This window comes from Sturnira hondurensis, unplaced genomic scaffold, assembly GCF_014824575.4.
Source record: "Sturnira hondurensis isolate 20B ecotype Veracruz unplaced genomic scaffold, ASM1482457v3 Scaffold0017436, whole genome shotgun sequence".
Taxonomy (NCBI): Eukaryota; Metazoa; Chordata; class Mammalia; order Chiroptera; family Phyllostomidae; genus Sturnira; species Sturnira hondurensis.
Genome location: NW_028090067.1, coordinates 18,669,169 through 18,683,548, shown reverse-complemented (window position 1 = coordinate 18,683,548; position 14,380 = coordinate 18,669,169). Strand labels below are relative to the sequence as shown.

At 52.3% G+C, this 14,380-nt stretch overlaps 1 protein-coding gene across 1 annotated transcript; it reads right to left on the bottom strand.

Moving 5' to 3' along the window:
• Nucleotides 1-2,498: 2,498 nt before the first annotated feature.
• Nucleotides 2,499-6,142, bottom strand: MCHR1 (melanin concentrating hormone receptor 1). Its single transcript, XM_037068428.1, has 2 exons — nucleotides 5,596-6,142; nucleotides 2,499-4,304 (listed from the first exon to the last, which is right to left on the bottom strand). Exons 1-2 carry the CDS (start codon nucleotides 5,675-5,677, stop codon nucleotides 3,337-3,339), a joined length of 1,050 nt encoding a protein of 349 aa, XP_036924323.1. The 5' UTR covers nucleotides 5,678-6,142; the 3' UTR covers nucleotides 2,499-3,336.
• Between the last annotated feature and the right edge of the window lie 8,238 nt (nucleotides 6,143-14,380).

The following is a 14,380-nucleotide window of genomic DNA, read 5'->3' as shown; positions in this document are numbered from 1 at the left end:
ATTGAAATAAACCAGACACAAAGGAACAAATACTGTATAATTCTACTTCTGTGCGATCTCAGGAGTAGTTACATTCATAGAGGCAGAAAATAGAATGGTGATTGTACGGGGCTGGGGGGAGTAGAGAAAGAGGGGAGTTGGTGTTCAGTGGAGTTTTGGGAGGTGGAAGAATGTTGGAGATAGGTAATGGCAATGGCTGCACAATAATATGAATGTACTTAATGCCACTGAGTTGTGCAGTTGAGGATGGTTAAAATTGCCCTGGCTGGTGTGGCTCAGTGGATTGAGTGCTGGCCTGTGAACCAAAGGGTCTCTGGTTCCATTCCCAGTCAGGACACATGCCTGGGTTGTGGGTCAGGTCCCCAGTTGAGGGCATGAGAGAGGCAACTACCACACACTGATGTTTCTCCCTCCCTTTCCTTCTCTTTAAAAATAAATAAAACCTTTAAAAAATAGTTAAAATAGTAAATTGTGTGTGTGTGTGTGTATCTTTTCATTGTGGTAAAATACAAATAATATAAAATTTAATTTCCTATTTTTAAATGTATAGTTCAGTTGTTACGTTTATTTTACCACAGAGAACACAAATAGAATGAAAATGGATGATATAGGAAACAAACCAACCAAAATAACATAGCTAATGCCTGGTGCTCTGGCCATTATTTCTCTAGTAAATGTCAGTGTGCACAAGACTTCCCATGCCTTCGTTTGTGAGGTCGAAAGGCCCTCAGCAGTGGAATCCTTCTACCATAGGGGATTTTAGGGACATAATCCTCACAGTTGGAGAGGAAATATTTTCCGGGAAGGAAATATGTATGCGAACGTTCCCTGGGTTTGGGAGATGATCTGAGGGGGCCCATGGGAAAGACAGTATTTGTTACAGGAGGGAAGGGAGAAAGAAGCAAAGAGATCACCTTCATGGTCTTCACCCCCTTCTTGCACTCTCTGAGCTCAGGGTGGCCCACACAGTTCCCCAAAGTGCCCTTAATCCAGAGCCCCAGGTTGAATGGGGAAGAAAGGAGAATTCATTCCTCAGGCCTGCCCACCAGCCTTACACCGGGTCCTTCATTCCCTCTAACGATGTCAGGGAGATAATCCCCCAACCCACCAGCAACCCACCCTCCCCTCGCTGCTTTTTATCCAGTGGCACCTCAAGTGTGTTCTGGCTACCTGCAGGATCAGGCTGAGGGCAGTTCCCCCCACCCCCATTATAGTCTCCTTGCCTCTATTCTCCACACTTCTTTGTCTCTCCCCTAATCTTCCCTCTCTTCTGTGTACATCACTACCCACTCACTTTTCTGGCTGAACCTACTTCTCTTCTATTTAAGGTTTCAATATGAGGTTGGGAGCAGAAAGAAGGGGTGTTGCCCTCCCTAGGAGTTGCTGGGCCACCAGCAGGGTGTTGGGCCACCAGCAGATGTGTATGCCCACCCACCTTCGGAGCTGTTGACTTGGTCAATTCCATTTCCTGGGAGAGGCCACCTCACCTATTTTCCTGGGGATGGGGGGTGGAGCTAGAGCCCTGGGCTAGATGAGTATGGACAAACCAGATTCAGGAAACCAGTGGCTGCTCTAGGGATCTATTTTCTTTGGTTGGATGTGCATCTAAAATATATTTAGAGTTTAACTGTGGCAGCTAGAGACCCCGCTGTTAGCGAGTAAGGAATAGGAACCATCAGCCTCTTTGCTCCCCTGCACAGGTAGAGGGGAACCCAAGCGAGAAATACTACTAAGGATGGTGATAAAAAGAGCTCCCGGGACCCAAAGAAGCTGCCCAAAAGTTTGCAAAAACGGGCTACCTGCTGCAACTCTGTAAAACAACAAGAAAAACCTGGCAAGAAGAGGCAGTGCTGGTGCACCTTCTTTAAAGGTGCATCTGGACACGTCGGGGGCCGGAGGCTCACAATTTGCTCCCCGTAGCTCATCCAAGGTCTGCTGAATGGTTAGAGAAGGACTCTCAGCTCGGCCCCTCTCGCTGAAGTAACCGAGGAGCAGCAGCCTTGGCTGCCACCCAGAGGCTCTGTCTGGAATCTTCCCGCCCAGTGTGACTCGCACCGGATCTTAGCAGCTGCAAAAAGCAGGCTCAGGCTGCCCTGAGAAGCCAGTCCCGCCACCAGTGACTCAGCCGGGGAAGTGGTGGTGGGACTCGGGGCCTGAGGGGCCAGCACTGGTGACAACCTAGTGCTTTTGAGCAGTAGAAGAAAGCCAAGTTCTGAGAACAAGCCCAGCAACGGAATTGTAATAGAATGAATCCATACAGTAATTTCATTTGTGTCACGGAAGCCTCCCTGTGGGGTTAGACAAGCAGATCCCCTGCTTTCTGCTTCCTAAAATGTAGCCTGGACCAAGGTCAAGGTTCCAAAGCCAAGTGATCCCTCTTTCCTTTTTTGTTACTCCCCCCACCCCACCCCAAGCCCAAGCAATTATACAGCAGCATCCAGAAAGACGTGGGTGGAGATTATCCTTTATTCATTTTTATTTTGAAGAGAAAAGCCACAGCAAAAAAAAAAAAAATGCTGCCAACACACCAGGCATCAGAATCACCCCTGCACAAGCAGGGCACTGATGGGCACTCCATTTTGGAATCTGGTGATTGACAAGTGTGCCCCACGGTGACAATGTGCCCACAGCTGCAAAACCCCCTTATTCTTCCCTACTTTTCTAAATTTCAAGATACCCCACTCCACCTACTCCACCCAGTTAGCCTTCTTACTCTCAGTTGGATCTCCTAGCAAATTGGACTTTTACTCCTGTGGGCTCAGAGTACCCCCCACCCCCAAACAATAAGCATGCATACCCTAGAGGTACAGGGAAATTGACGCAGGATGCTGGAACACGGAGAGATGGCATGCTTCATGTCTCATCATCCTCCAGCTCGGGAGAAAGGCTGCCCTCCGACCTCCCAGTGAGAGATCGAAGGGCGAGGAGGCCTCACGACCTCCCTGGCTCCCCGGAGCCCATGACACTCCATGTGGCCCCGCTGCTCACACCCCAGCCCTGCCCGACTTTAAACAAACCTATCTCTTGGGGAAAAGACATTTGGGAGCTAGCCACTGCAGGGCCTTAAATGATCATTTAAAACAAAATTTCCTTCTTGCTCAGTTTCGGTTCAACTCCATCCTGCTCTCCCAAGTGGATTTCTGACACCTGAAGCCCTCAACCTGGCTTGGAGCTTTCCCAGAAATTTGCAGGCCTGTGGAAGGTGTTTGGTGGTGGCAACCCCTCACCACCCAGCCTCCTTGCATTCTCCCAGCACGGTCTTGGGTTTTTATAATCCCTCCCTGTGGTCTGCTATGGTTTCCAGGCTCAGAGGTACCCAGGGTGGCTGGGGAGGCATCAGGTACACTTGCTTTCTGTCCTCTCCTCATCGTGGCTGACGGTTCGGAGCTGCCCCTGGGCCGCAGGCTTCACCGACAGGACCAAGCGTTTGCGGAATGTCTCACACAGCACGATGTACACGAAGGGGTTGAGGCAGCTGTTGGCATAGCCCAAGCTGATGGCCGCATTGTACAGGTAGACAAAGGTGAGCGTTGGGCGGCTGATGGACAGCTGGGTCAGCTGTAGCACATAGTAGGGCGCCCAGCATACAAAGAAGACCAGGCAGATGGCAATGGCTGTGCGGGTCACCCTCTTTGTCCTCAGCCGGATGCTACGTTGAGAGGCAGGAGCCACGGAGGACGTCATGCGCTGTAGGATCCTCACGTATGCAGCCGTGATGACCACAAAGGGCAAGGCAAAGGCCAGAAAAAACTGGTACAGGGTGAACCAGTAGAGGTCAGTGTCCGGGTTGGGCAGGCGGATGCCACAGCCCACAGTGCCCCCGGGGAAGGGGATGAGCCTGGCATAGAGCCACACGGGGGTGATGCTGATGAAGGAGAGGGCCCACAGGAGGCAGATCACTAGGGTGGCCACAGAAGGCTTCCGGAACTTGGTGGAGGAGATGGGGTGGACAGTGGCCAGGTAGCGGTCGATGGCCATGGCGGTCAGGATGTAGGTGCTGGTGAACTGACTGTTGGCGTCCATGGCTGTGATGAGGGTGCACATGGTCTCTCCGAAGTGCCAGACGCCATTGCCCATGAGCTGGTGGATCATGAAGGGCATGCCCAGGAGAAAGAGGAGGTCCACCACCGAGAGGTTGATGATGAAGATGTCGGGGACGTTGCTGCACCAGTGCAGCTTGGACTTCTTCACCACGGCAAAGATGACTGTGGAGTTCCCCACGATGCCCAGGAGGCAGATGGTGCCAAACACTGAAGGCATGATGATGTTGATGTAAGAGACACTCCCTGTGCGAGGAGGCGACCCTGGGGACAGAAGGAGCAGTGTCAGTCACTAGACATGGGCTGTGCCCTCTAAGGGCTGACATCCTACTGGTGCACTCAGCCTCCAGCGACACGCTTGTGTACTTCTTCATCCTCTGCTGTTCCAGCTCAGTGTCCACCCTTCGCCTAGCATTCTTTCCCACCATTCTCACTCCCCACACTGGTGCTAACCTATCCTGTCCCCTTGCCTTCTTCCACCAGTTCCCCTACTAAACTGTAACGCACCACCTGTTAGTTAAAGGACCCAGCACTTTGCCTCCTGCATTGTTTCGGAAGACACAGAGTCAACAACCACAGCTGTCGGCAAAGAACTGCTCTGTGAGCCCCAGGCTTCACCAGGAAACCTCATCAAAATAGCCAGAAGGACAAGAGAGTGTGTGTGTGTGTGCACGCACACATGTGGGCGTGTGCACGTACTTTCCTTCCCCTGCTTGCAGCCCTGATCATTTCATGTTAGAAATTGCTGGTGGGAGCTATGCACTGCTTCCTGGGCATCTCTGTGGGCAACGGTCCTGTGGAGGCTTCTCCCCATGAAGCCCACAGCCCCGCCCTCTCCTGAGCTGTTCTCAGGGATTTCCTTGGGCCCCCATCTTCTGAGCCTGAGCTTCCCTGGTGAGCAGAAACTGAAGCTGCTGTGTTGCAGCCCAGCCCCTCAGAATTTTCTTCACAAAAACCTTTCTTCTTTTTCCTTCCTTCCCTTCTCCCTCCAAGCTAGAATTCCAGGGCATCTCAGCTCTGGAACTGTCAGGCAGTTTCATTCACCAGGAAAGTTAATCCCTGAGAGTTGCCCCTTCCAGGTCCTTCCCCAGGGGCAGCTGGGATGGATAAGACCCCTTACTGTAGTGGGAGCCAAAAGCCAAGGGCATCGGTGAAGGAGGGAGCCTCCAGCTGCCTCCTCACATGCTGTTCTCCAGCTTCTCTTGCTGGCTTTTCCAGCCTGGAATTTTTCCTGCAAAGCATATTTGAAACTCATCATTGAGCCTTCGCCGTTAGCCACCATCCTTGCCAATTCCTTTTTTTTTTTTAATTTGAGCCAAACTGACGACATGCTGGGTGAACAAGATCTCCAATGCTCCCCCTTGTCACTTCTGAACGTGCCTTTGCTCCAGCCCCTTGGGCCCCTGCCTGCCCCGCCCCCTTCTCCCCTTCCCTGCAAGCGAAGCAGACTGCAGATCTTCTCCCTAAGAACTGTAATAAAGTTTCCCAGGCAGTTCGGTTCAGAGGTGAAACCTTACCATTTCCCACCCCCAGCTCTGTGGAGGGACCCACTCACCGGCCAAGGTGAGGTTATCAGGGCCGTCCGAGGTGTTGCTGGCATTGGGGCCAGTGGGCAGCAGCAAGGCTTGCAGGTCCATCCTGCCAGTGCCTGTCGCCTGCTGGCCCGTCCGCCCACGCAGGCTGCGGCAGCCTCCGAAGCCTGCCTCCCTGTCCTGGAGCACCAGCTCCGCAGTCCCGAAGGGGGTCTTCCAGGGCAGCCTGGCAGCCTCTGCTGCCTCTAAGCCCCACTGCTCTTCCCACTCCCTCCTTCCCGGTTCCCACTGACATCACCTAGACACATTAACATTCGGAGGCAGATAGATGAACATTAACCTCTTCAGTCCCATGCTGCAGCTCCCACTTCTGCCTGCCTGCAGAGCCAGGGGCCCAGGCCACCCCAGCAGGGAGGGGCTGCCTTCCCCCTGGCTCGGGGCTGCGTCTCTTGTGCTCACAGGGAGTGGTGCTGTCTTCAAGTGAGGTGTCTGCAAAGGCCAGTGGGCTGACTCCCACTGGAGGGAAGACAGAGCCCTGCCTGGCCTGCGCCCTAACCCCAGGTCTGCGTGACTGGGCCAGTTGGTCACCCCCCCAACCCCTGCCTGGAGGCCCATGGATTCCAACCATCTCCCTGGTGAGACTGCCAGTGTCCTTTTGAAACCAAGGAGTCGCTGGCTGCAGCGCCTTTGACCAGTGCTCAGAGGTGACAGGGCACTCCATGCTGGTGATGGCCAGAGACTCACGGACTGGTCTGCACAGGATCGGCATGGACGAGACTCACAGAGGTTTTCTTTTTCTTTTTTTTTTTAAGATTTTATTTATTTATTTATCTTTAGAGGGGAAGGAGAGAGGGAGAGAAACATCAATGTATGGTTGCCTTTTGTGCGTCCCCTGCTGGGAGTTGGCCTGCAGGGAACAGGACTACAACCCAGGCATGTGCCCTGACTGGGAATCGAACCGCTATCCTCTCGTTCACAGGCCCGCACTCAATCCACTGAGCTACACCAGCCAGGGCGAGGTTTTATTTTTCTAAATGCTCTGCAGCCCTTGAGGTTTTTTACCTGGGACTGCTCCAAACAAATTTCAGAACATTGACCCCTAAAGAGATTGTCAACCTGGAGCAGCCTTAGAGAGCAAAGCAGGGAGAGAATTCTCTGCAGAGGTGCCCTGTGGCCAGCCCTCAGGGTCCCTCTGGCCAAGAGCTGCCTCCACACCCACTGCCAGACTCAGGAGCAGGGCGGGGGGGCGGGGTTCAAGGTTACCATAGTCTGACCCCTGTACACTTCTCCAGTCTTACAAACTCATTTGCTTCATCCAGCAAATATTTATCGAGCACTTACCACTTGCCAAGCACTGTTCTAGGTTCTGTAGTGAAAAAAAGAAAACACAATAAAGTCCCAGAGGCCCTGTCCTCATGGAGATTACGTTCAAATCGGGGAGGAGACAGGAAACATACCCAAAAGTGAAAAGACAACTTAGGATATTGGTGCTCAGTGCTATGACAAACTTAAAGCAGAGTGAGTGGCCCAAGGAACAGCAGGGAGGAGCAGGTTGCTCTTTTACGCAGGAAGGCCTCTCTGAGCAGGGTTTCCAGAAAAGTCCTGAAGGAAGTGAAGGGGGTATTTGGAAATATCTGGAGGAAGAACATTCTTGGCAGTAGGACTGGCCAGTGCAAAGTTCCTGAGGCAGGAGTGCGCTGGGTGACCGTGAAGACCAGTCAGCGTGGCTCTCGAAGAGCAAAGGGAAGGTTAGCAGGAGGTGACATCAGAGAGGAATGAGTGGGAAGGCTGGGATCTGTCAGGCCTTGTCAGCCACTGTCAGGACTTTGGCTTTTCCTTTAGGGGAAATGGGAGTCACTGGGGGCTTTCAGCTGAGCAGGGATATGATCACACATGTTTTAAGAAGATCAGTCTGCTTCTTGGCAACAATCGAAACAAAGTGAGTATGTACTTTAGTGTGGCTTCCTTTGAAAGCAGAGGCTGAGACAAGAACTCATGTCCACATGGCTTTTCTGCCAGATGACCCAAAGGGCAGGCCTGAGGGAGTGGGGACAATTAGGAAAGAGGCAAAAGTCAATATAAGGGTGCATTATCAGTGTTGCTGCTGTGGACATCAGGAGTTCAAGTTTGCTGAGGTTTTTGAACAGGGCACAGACTGGGCCCTGGAATCGCCCCCCTGATGGGTAGAAGGCAGGGACATTTCCCCAGCTGCCCCATCCCCCAGGGGTTGAAGGTTGCTCCTGAAGTGTTAACTCTACACATCTGGTTCCTGGGTAGAGCAGCTCCGATGGAATCAAGATTCAATGGGGCCGAAAGCAGAGAGCTGTGCAGCTCACACTTGAGGCAGGAGGCCGTCAACACAAGTGAATTTTGTGCTGGGACCGAGACGGTGAGGCGGCGTTGACGTCTAGGGCAGGAAGCAGGAGGTGCGCACTTGAGACAAGGCACTGCCAGCACAAGCTCAGCTGAGCTCACCCACAGCTGGAGTCAGAGGTGGCTGAGAAAAACCCGGCATGGGTTCCCAGAAACATCCAGTATAGAAGACTGTTGCAATAAACCAGTGGAAAGATGATGGTATCTTAGATCAGGGAGGCGCAGGTGGGGAGAAATGGAGGGTTTCTAGACATGCAGAGCACAGAGGATTTGCTGAAGAACTGGACAAGAAACGTGCAAGAGACGGAGGCATCAGGAATGACTCCCAGGTTTGGGGCCCAAACAACTGGAAGAATGGAGTTGTCATTTACTGGGATAGAGGAGTCTGGGGAAAAGAAGCCTGAGAGGAGAAATTAAGAATTCTGTTTGCGTATGTGACATTTGAGATGCCTGTTACACCAGAGTGGAAACGTTGGGTAATAATTGGGTGAGTCAGAAGGTCAAAGGGGAGGTCATGCCTCAGGACATCAAGTTAAATGATGACACTGGATGAGCTCATCTAGGGAGTGAGGGTGAATAGGGAAGAGTTGGGAGGACTTAGACCGGGCACATTCCAGAGTTGACAGGTGGGGAAACTGAGCCTTGTGGTCCACTCTTTCCTCCTCTTCCACCTGCCATAGTGTTCTCGCATCCATCCACCCTTCCAGTCATTCTTGAGCCCCTGCCGTGTACCAGGTTTTATAGGCTCTGTAGATACACTGACGAAAAACAAGTGCCAGGTATCAAGGAGCTTACGGTGAAGTGGGGAGAGAGAGAATAACAAGCGGGTGAATAAGGGAACAAGTCCTGTTCGGGGTTTAGATCCCAACAGGTCCGGGTAGCTTAATTACGAATCGTGGCTCTGGATGATGCCACCCCTGCCACCATCTGCACCCTGCCTGACTGACAGAGCAGCGAGGGACTCGGGGAGGGTAGGTTTTAGCTTTCTGGCCTTTGCGTACTCGGTGGTGGTGGTGGGTGGGGAGAGGATGAACACTGAGCCAGTCAACCCACGATGGCAGCCACCAGGCTGATTTTTCCTTGTGGTAGGTGGCACCAAGGGATGAATGGAGGGATGGGAGTGACTGGGGTCCTTTAGAGAGCAGAGTTAAGGATGTCCTCTTTGAGGAAGTGTTCAGGTGGAAGCCTCAGCATCTGTTCCACTACAAACGATTAATTTAAACCAGTCACAGCAATCTCGTTGCCCTTGCCAGTGACGGGCTCCGGGATGAGCACGTCTGCTGGATGCCCACGCACACCTCTTCCAGTCCCACAGTCCACATCTAGTTTACATGCCATCTATTGCTGCGGTGACCCACTCTGCACTGTTGCCGACCAAGTTCAGGTACAGGAACCGGTTCAGGTATGACCTGAAGGTGCTGTGTCTCAGGCCTGCACCTTGTGCCTTTTACCCTCTGTCCTGGATCCTCTCTGTTGTTGTCGTCACAACTTGGAATATGGGGACCCATGCAATGTTCATGTGTGAGCAGCCCAGAAGCACAGGGCGAGCTAACACCCCTCAGGGTGAACTTTTGACCAATGAGGGATGAAGCCACCAAGAGATGCTTTTTCCTTTTTCTCTAGGACATATGGTCCTAGGACACTTTCCATGTCACTTTTCAGTAGTCCCATGGGATAGAGTGACTGGTCACTTGCAGTGGTGGACAACTCAAAAACCTTACATGGTGCTCCCGGCTGCTCTGCTTTGCTCCTTAATCCTCACTCGTGATTCCTAGAACCACACATCAGGGTGAAATACCCAAACACACCTTTGCTTTGAGTCTGTTTCCTGGGAACCCGAGGCTAAGGCAGTGTGTGACCCATTCCTCCCAGTGACAGCCAAGGGGAGTAATGTTGGGATGGAAGGCATTTGGCAAAGTTTTCCTTGTTCTTACAAAGAGGACACAGGAAGAGCTGGTCTCCTTTGCCTCCTCTGAACTTGGTTGCTCCTGGACCTGATGACGTGATGCCTGGAACACTTGCAGCGATTTCTAATGCTTGCGGCAGGTGAAAATACCCGCACTGGTTGAATCACTCAGGGTGTCCTGAGAACACAGAACACACTCGAATGGGGAAACAGAGGAGTGTTTGATGGAGGGCCTGTTTGCCAAGGTTGAGGCATGGCTAAGGGAGATGAGAAGGAGGGTCCCCTAGGGTCGCAACTCTTCAGCCTGAAGCCCAAGAGGAAGGGAGCTGTCTGGGCAGCTGTGGCATTGTGTGAGGGGCACAACTGGCAGGGGTGGAGCCAGAGGAAGAGGTAAACTGACCTCACTCTCCGTGTGCCTTCTTGTCTCTGCCTGAAGGTGCTGTCCTTAAGGGTTGGCCTCCAGGGGCCCCGAGCAGGGCGGATAAAAGTAGAAAGTGGGTTTTGAAAGTGCAAATGGAAAATTAGTCCACCGACCCAAGGCGGGGCATTTGAGCCAAGACAAGGTATTTAATATACATTATTTTGTTATTAAGCCTTGAAACAACTAGATATTTAAGGAGCCTCCTCTTTTTAAAAATATATTTTTTAAGATTTTATTTATTTATTTATCTTTAGAGGGGAAGGAGAGAGGGAGAGAAACATCAATGTATGGTTGCCTTTTGTGCATCCCCTGCTGGTAGTTAGCCTGCAAGGAACCAGCCTGCTACCCAGGCATGTGCCCTGACTGGGAATGGAACCGTGATCGTCTGGGTCGCAGGCCCGCGCTCAATCCACTGAGCTACACCAGCCAGGGCTTAAAAATATTTTTTAAATTTATTTTTAGAGAGGAGAAGGGAGAGAGAAAGAGAGGGAGAGAAATGTCGATGTGTAGTTGCCTCTTGTGTGCCCCCTACAGGGGACCCGGCCTATAGTCCAGGCATGTGTCCTGACTGGGAATCAATGGGTGACCCTTTGGTTCGCAAGCTGGCGCTGGATCCACTGACCCGCACCAGCCAGGATTACAGAGCCTCCTGTGACTGGGTGGGTTTTCTGGGAGCGGACCCTGGACTGGCAGAGGTGTGTAAATGTGCATTGTGGGGAGACCTCTGGGAAAGGAGGAAAGGGCGCGCATTGGGAAGGGGGGACCATAGATGGTGGTGCAGGCTGACAAGGGCTCTGCTGTCCTGTGGGAAGTCCTGGGCACCGCAATGCCATGGTGAGTGGAAACAGCGAGGCCCTAGTCTACATTCCCAGTTGGTGGCCAGGAACCATTCAAAGAGTCTGAGCCCAGCTGGAACGCTGAGGCCAACCTTGAAGGGACCAGGCACCATCAGCTGAACCACAGTTCTTGCCGCTGGACAGCTAGTCCTTTCCTGAAGAGGAATCAGTGGGGCATCATCACGTCGGTGGCAGCTCTGTCCCTGCCATAGCATGGGAACAAACCAGGCCAGCAGCTGGTGGTTCACTTCCTTTATCTACACAAAGGGCTAATGATACAGCTCAAAGGTTTGGGTGAATGTGCATGGACTACAGAACAGGCTGTTTCCGGCTCTGCAGAGGGACATTTGGGGAGCCAGCGTGTGGCATCTTTTCCTGGCAGATGTCCCCAGCTTTGACCTTCCACGTGCTCCTTCCACTGAGCATGGCGCAAGCAGAGTAATGCAGGCCGTTCCTATGGGCCGAAGCTTGCCACAAAGCCAGGTGCTGGGATGCAGAGCTTCACAGTCAGTATCACCAACACCCCTGGGACACAGCCATGCTGCCCACAGCCTCCCCTGAGAATTGAAGCTTTGACCTGCTCTCCTCCAAGCTCTTGCCCTGTTGCTCAGCTTGCCCTGCAGAGTCATGAGGAAAAGGAAGCCTGTGTGCAGCAATAAACCCTTTGCCCTCCCAGCCGTGTGCCCCCATGTACCACGCCCTACCCAGACTACCCTTCAAGGGTTTGGTGTAGCTCCTTGACTACCCACCTGGCCTGGACTTTGCAGGACTTGGACGCTGTCTTCGTGTTTTGAAGGCTCACCAGGGACCACTCTTGTCCCCCAAGGGGCATCAGATCCTCTCTTGTCCCCCTCACTCCTGCCTTGCCTCTTCCACCACAACCTCCACCAAATGGCAGGAATAGTCTTAAGACAAATCTTATCACCCTACTCCACTGTTGAAAACACTTGAGTGGCTCTGAATTGCTTTCAAAATAGAGTTAATCCTCTCACAGAATGTACTGGACATGACATTTTTCTGGTTACCCACAAGGTGACCCCCCTGCCCCCAGAAAACCAAGGCGTTGAGAAATTCTTTGGGAGGGGAAGTACCAGTGAGTCTGAACAGCCCAGGTGGGAGCTGCTGGTGGGACAAGCAGCAGGTGGTTTCCTGATCTCAGCGGGATGTGCAGGCCCTGGGCCGTGGAAGGCACAGAGCAGCACTGAATGTCCAGAGGAAAGTGGGCATTGTTTTTTTAATAGGCAGGGCTGGTGGAGTTTCCAGGATGTCTAACCTGCAGAGACTGACATGGGTAATTGATCACAGAGTCTCTAAAAACAGAATACATGAGCTGCCTTCCAACTGCGTTTCTTTTGGTTCACAGGCCCGTGCTCAATCCACTGAGCTACACCAGCCAGGGCCCCAACTGCGTTTCTATTGGCTGTGTCGGGTCTGGTAAACAGGGGTCCAACTGTAGCCACAGTATTCATGACTTTAGACAGCACAGTCCCTGCACTGATTTCAAGCCTGGGTCAGTCACCCCACCAGGCCATGGAAGGATGTGGAAAGTGGGTGGTGACTCCCAAGAAGGGGGTGCAATAATGTGGTACGGATGTGCAGTCATCCCTTTGTATCCGTTGGGGGCTGGTTCCAGGACCCTCACAGGGAACATACTCTACAGAGGCTCAAGTCCCTTACATAAAATGACACAGAACAATGCATACAGTCAGCCTCTGCACATATGGCTTTGCAACCATGGTTTGAAAATTCTGTTTCGATCTGCTGTTGGTTGAATCTGCTGATGTGAACCCCAAGCACGTGGAGGGGAGACCGTATGTTTACTGAAATACACCTGCATATAGTCCTGACTGGTGTGGCTCAGTGGGTTGGGTATTCTCCTGCAAAGCAAAAGGTCACTAGTTTGATTTCCGGTCAGGAAACAGGCCTGGGTTGGGGGCCAGGTCCCCCATTGGGGGCGTGCAAGGGGAGACTGATTGGTGTTTCTCTTGCACATCAGTGTTTCTCTCCCTCTCTTTCTCCCTCCCTTGCCCTCTCTGTAAAAATAAATAAATAAAATCTAAATACACAAAAACAAAACCCTATGTATAAGTGAAACCACACAGTTGCAACCTATGTCATTCGGGGTTCAGCTGCACTGTGACTCTGCCTCCAGCCTTCACCAGAGGGACCTGAGACCATCTTCTGGGCAACTGTGTGGTGAAAGATTAGTACTCAGGCCTTTTGGTGATCACTGGGCAATGGCTCTGGCTAATATCAATTCCCAGGGCCCCAGAACTCCACGAGGTTCCACTGGTCAGCGTGGGAGTTGAGGTGGGTGGAGTAAGAAATGGAGGTGGAGTAGAATGACTTCACAATGGGCCCTGTGGCTCTTCGGAGCTATTTCTCTCCCTGGTGGGGTAGATCCCCTCAGCCACTGGCAGAGTGACTGGATTGGCAGAGTAAGGGACCTGCTGACAAGGAAAGTTGAATGGAAATCCCTCCTTACCAAAGTGATGAGCCGAAAGCAACGTTGCACCCCCCAGGGAGTTGAGGAGATTGATAATATCATCAAGGCCTTTCAAGATTCAGAGCTGGTGCCCTGGCTGGTGTAGCTCAGTGGATTGAGTGCGGACCTGCGAACCAAACAACCGCGGTTCGATTCCCAGTCAGGGCACATGCCTGGGTTGCAGGCCAGTTCCCATCCCAGCGGGGGACCCACGAGAAACAACCATACATTGATATTTCTCTCCCTCTCTCCTTCCCTTCCCCTCCAAAGGTAAATAAATAAAAAGTTTAAAAAAGATTCAGAGCTGGTGATTTTACCACATCCCCAGCTCATTCTCAGTTTGCCCAGTGGGGAAGGCAGATGGGCCTCAGACAGTGATGGTGGATTAGCCTAAACCTAATTACGTGGTGGCTCCATTGGCAGCCAGTTTCAGATCTGGCCTCACGGCCAGAGAATAGAGATGCCGTCCCTGCCACCTGCTATGCAGTTATGGCGCTGGCCGGTGCTTTTCTCTATTCCAAGAAGCAGAAAAGACCAGAAACCCTGCTTGTACTTGTCGGGTCATCGGTGCTCCTCGCCGCCTTGCACCAGGACTTGACAGCTCTCCAGTTCTCGGACCTTGGAACACTGTCTCGGTACGCAGGCGCTGTGCTAGTGCACTAGCTGATGACATCATGCTGGCAGGGCCAAAAGGGCCGAAAGGATCTGATGCCCTGGCTGTGGTATAAATGCCATAAAAATACAGCCTGACATCTCAGGCAAGGCTTTGGGGTTGAGTGTCCTGAAT

Coding starts and splice junctions, on each gene's coding strand:
- MCHR1 (XM_037068428.1), bottom strand. CDS start 5,677: ATGGACCTGCAAGCCTTGCTGCTGCCCACTGGCCCCAATGCCAGCAAC. Junction 4,305..5,595: donor TGATAACCTCACCTTGGCCG/GTGAGTGGGTCC, acceptor TTCTGTCCCCAG/GGTCGCCTCCTCGCACAGGG.